This window comes from Hippocampus comes, unplaced genomic scaffold, assembly GCF_001891065.2.
Source record: "Hippocampus comes isolate QL1 unplaced genomic scaffold, H_comes_QL1_v1.1 scaffold158, whole genome shotgun sequence".
NCBI lineage: Eukaryota > Metazoa > Chordata > Actinopteri > Syngnathiformes > Syngnathidae > Hippocampus > Hippocampus comes.
Window position 1 is genome coordinate 331,374 of NW_017805548.1, and position 4,578 is coordinate 335,951.

The following is a 4,578-nucleotide window of genomic DNA, read 5'->3' on the forward strand; positions in this document are numbered from 1 at the left end:
ACCTACCGACCCCATGCTGAAATTTCATGTTACCGGAAACACACTACTTTTTTTTCTACGCCTTATGAGGGATTTTCAACATTTATTTTTAGAGATATTGTACAGTTATTTTGAAAAATCAACTGATGCAATAAATACCTTCACCATAAATCATTCGCAATCACCTTCACAGCCAGCGAAAAGTATGAACGAGCCTCTCCCATGTGAACCACACAGCCATGACTTGCTAGGCTAGGCGTGGAATGATCCTTTGTTGTTAATTGTCATGAAATCTAGTCTTCATGAATAAATGTATTCTTTAATTTACTTCATATTGACAAAAACAGATTTTTAAATGATCTTATTTTTAAAATGCTGCTACACGTTTTTCTATTCTATTCTATTCTATTATTGCCTGCATTGCAATGCACGCTAACATGCCCCCCCCTACACACACACACACACACACACACACACACACACACACACACACACACACACACACACACACACAGTCATGTCAAAGACCAATTTATATTTGATGTGAAAGGAAAACAAGGAATTCCTAATGATCAATAAGATAAGGATTTCATTTCCAATTTGAGTCGCATCACGAGGCAACTCCTCTCAGGTTAACATTTCGTTTTATGGTGGTGGCCCAGGAGGAGTGAGACAAGTTTAATGATCAATTAGTGGGTGTCTCGCACGCCTAAACTCGTCTCAGTGATACTTGCTAGGGCAGCTGCTCCACGCGTGACACGCCCGGTAGACGACGAAGTCACACCACACGTTTGGCGTGGAAGCAAAGACGAAACTGTCCTGGTATCAACCCACCTGATGGACCACACCCTCGTAGCGCACTATAAAATCCATCCTCCAGCCTGGCTGCAGACCGTCTCCACTTCGCCTTTCTTTGGGTTTGACAAATTTCAGGCAAGAACGCAGCCCGAGCCAAAGTAGGTCAGTATGGCATCCTCAATCCGCACGGGAATATCGTCAATGTCCCTGTCCTCTTTGCCCGTGTCCGGCCCACGGCGGGCTGCCAGCCTGTACACCGGTTCTGGCAGAAATGTGAAGATATCCTACGGCACCGGGTTAAGTTCAGGCTTGGACCTGGGCTGGTCACTCGGCGGGGGCGTCATGGATGGCAGCAACTTCGCCTTCGCCGGCAGCGAGAAAGTGACCATGCAGAACCTCAACGATCGCCTGGCCACTTACCTGGACAAGGTGCGATCCCTGGAGAGCGCCAACGCCAAGTTGGAGCGTCAAATCCGCGAGTGGTACGACAGGCAGACTCCCATTTTGAGAGATTACACCAAGTACGAGGCAATCATCGCTGACCTGCGCAAAAAGGTGGGTGGGTGTCTCTGTCAGGCAAACCCGCGTTGTACGGTATATGAAATCACGGAAGAGAAAAGAAGATCAGATAACACGTACCGGACTATTAGGCTTTACAGTTAGTAACGATGCTTTTTTTGGGCGATTACTTTTTAGATTAGTGATGCTGCTCAGATCAATGCCAGGTTGATGCTGCAGATCGACAATGCAAGGCTGGCAGGAGAGGACTTCAGGATCAAGTGAGTAGATTGCTAATAATAATAATAATAATAAAAATCATGATAATAGTAATAATAACAATTAAAAGTGACATCTACACCTGCACAATCATATCACAATCATATTGAATTTCCTTCACCAAATGGCTGTATCAAATGCCTACACAGAGTTGTGGGGTGACACTGTCAGATCTTAAATTAACAATGTAAAGTATGTTTAAAGTTTTAAGACAGTAGAACTGCACAGAGTATTGAGAGGAGATAAACTTCGTTCTCCTTGTAAGTCAAAATTGCTGATACTGTTCTTGTTAATAAGAACCCCCCCACCCCCAACATCTAATTAGATATTTCAGATGTGTTATATGAAGCTGTTGGAGACTGTATTTAATTAGGGATGCTCTTTTGTGACACAGACGTTAAGAGTGGAAAAACTGGTGAAACCGGTTTTGGTGGCACATCATCTTGTCTTTTGTTGGTAGTGCTAATCCCAATTAAGCTGGTGCCCAGACATGAGCTTCTCTGTGTTTGATTACCAACAGGTTTGAGAATGAGCTGGCTGTACGCATGTCAGTGGAGGCAGACATTGCTGGACTGCGCAAAGTCGTGGATGATCTGACCGTGGCTCGCACTGACCTGGAGATGCAAGTGGAGGGCCTGAAGGAAGAACTGGTCTACCTGAAGAAGAACCATGCTGAGGTAACCCGTCTACTCACAGAAACACCAAAAGTCCTTGTATTTGAGGATGGACACATTTGACACTGTTGATCATACACACGGTATCGTTGCGTCGTTTACTTTAGAATTTGTTTTACAGGCAGTTGGAAGTGATCCTTAACATTATGGTCATACAGTTGCATAGAGATTACATGGGGAAGCTATTAACACAAGACAACTATTTGCACTAATGCCTTCCGGAGGGAGACACTTTTCCTAAACTAACAAGTCCCGAGGACTGTCTTGTACATCCACAAGCTGTACACAAGAGGACTTGGATATGGTATGCTGTCATGCGCGTTTATTGTCAGTCACAAGGTAGTGATCTATTTGTTTAACATGCAATGGCATTTCATAGTCATCTTGCAACATTGGAAACACCTCAAGCTAAAATTTGCATGTTTGTTCATGGACTCAAAACGCAAATGTGATGCAAAAAGTGTCGTCATACGGATATTTATAAGTAAACCCTCAGGGTCCTGCTGTTTAATAACTGAAATGTAAAAATGAATATGATGAGATACAAAACAAAAAAGTGTTCTTTCCTATTGAAAAGTCTTGTTTACATTGAAACCGGACTTGTTACTGCACTGGTGGAACCAGTACTTTGTTTTCCTTTTTTTTTTTTTTTCCAACACTAATTTCTTCCCACAGGAAATGGCGGCATTGCGAAACCAAGTGAATTCCTGCGCTGTGAATGTCGAAGTGGATGCCAGACCGCAGGAGGACATGTCCAGAACCATTGAGGAGATCAGAAGACAGTACGAGGCTATCACTGAGAAGAACCGCCGTGATATGGACAACTGGTACAAGACCAAGGTCAGGAGAGCAAGATAAGACATTCAACCCTACAATGCAATGCACGTTAATGTACGGAGCAAATGGTTTTCCGACAACTGGAATAAGTTTGCATTCTGTCATGCAGTTTGACGAGTTGAACAAGCAAGTCGCCAACAGCACGCAGATCCTTCAGACCTCCCGCACTGAAATTAGTGAGCTCCAGAGGACATTGCAAGCCCTGCAGATTGAACTCCAATCCCAATGTAGCCTGGTAATGGCACATTGATCACACATTACGCCTTGCTTTAAAACCAAGGCATTATGAAAACTTACTCTCAAAAATATTCTTTCTTTCTCTTAACAGAGATCTGCTGTGGAGAGTCAGTTGGCGGAAACAGAGGCTCGTTATGCCCTGCAGCTGAGCCAGCTCCAGGCCGTCGTCAACGGCCTCGAAAATGAGCTCAGCCAGATGAGGTTGGACATCGAGAGGCAGGCGTCGGAATACCAGGTGTTGCTTGACATCAAGTGCCGGCTGGAGATGGAGATCGCTGAATACAGAAGACTGTTGGATGGAGAAGATGTCAAGTAAGAGAAAGTCACTCCGCTTTTCTTGTGTTAGCTCTGACAAACAAAAAGCAACATCAATATTATCTAAGCCTCAGAAACTAAATTGAAACATTTGCTATTCTCTCTTTTCCGTACTTTCAGGACCATACAAATTGTCAAAGAAGTCAAATGTAAGTGGATGGCATCAGCAAGCTTTTTTTTTTAATTCAAATTTGAGTGACATCACATAATATTAATTCTTGTTCGTAATCTCTCTTTAGCTCAACCAATCATAACCCAAAGAAGAAGAGTTGTCATTGAGGATATGGTTGATGGAAGAGTGGTGGCCCGCAAAGAAGATGTGGACGATGTCCGCAAGAATTAGAAAGACCGGATCCCGACCAACAGATCTGTCAAGTAATAGATTAAAAAAAAAATTTAATGTCATACTTATTATTGGATTTCTTTGCTTGTGACACAACGTTAGCGTGTCATGTCAATAATTCACCAAAAAGGAACTGGAATGAGGAGATGATTGCAATTCCTGTCAGGTTTGGAATTTAAGACACTACACCATCAAATGCCCTCTCCGTCAAATGCCAATAAATGATTTGTATGACCGTAAAATTGTGTCATTTCCTTATTGTTCAAGCGATTTTGGATTGAATGTTAAATGTGGCATAGTATCTGATCAGAACAAGAGCACTGCAATGTTGCTCACAGCAAGAAGAAACGATGTCGCTTTGAGCCAGGAGTTCAAGTTTATCATTGCAGATATTTCAACAGTGCCAACGCTCAACAAAAATGGAGCCGGTTCAATTATGCTGCCCGTGGTGGTATAAAACAACAAGTTTCAATATTTACCTCCAATACGTCCATTGTGATATTTTGGTACAATGTTTGGTCTGCAGCCAAAATACTTTAAGACGATGAGACCAGCCAATGTTATGCTGCCAAATTGCAAATCCTTAGGCTTGCAAAAATTGCATTGAGCCTGTGACCT

General features: G+C 42.9%; 1 protein-coding gene across 2 annotated transcripts; it reads left to right on the forward strand.

Annotated features, from left to right (window-relative positions):
• Nucleotides 1-851: 851 nt before the first annotated feature.
• Nucleotides 852-4,196, forward strand: LOC109521716 (keratin, type I cytoskeletal 13-like). Of its 2 annotated transcripts, none has more exons than XM_019879735.1 (8): nucleotides 852-1,332; nucleotides 1,474-1,556; nucleotides 2,075-2,231; nucleotides 2,904-3,068; nucleotides 3,175-3,300; nucleotides 3,394-3,614; nucleotides 3,738-3,766; nucleotides 3,857-4,196. In XM_019879735.1, the coding sequence occupies exons 1-8, from the start codon at nucleotides 946-948 to the stop codon at nucleotides 3,958-3,960; spliced, it is 1,272 nt and encodes a 423-aa protein (XP_019735294.1). In that variant the 5' UTR covers nucleotides 852-945; the 3' UTR covers nucleotides 3,961-4,196. The 2 variants fall into 2 exon arrangements, with proteins under 2 accessions (XP_019735294.1, XP_019735295.1); XM_019879736.1 differs by having other exon boundaries at nucleotides 3,394-3,624; nucleotides 3,857-3,912.
• The last annotated feature ends 382 nt before the right edge of the window (nucleotides 4,197-4,578 follow it).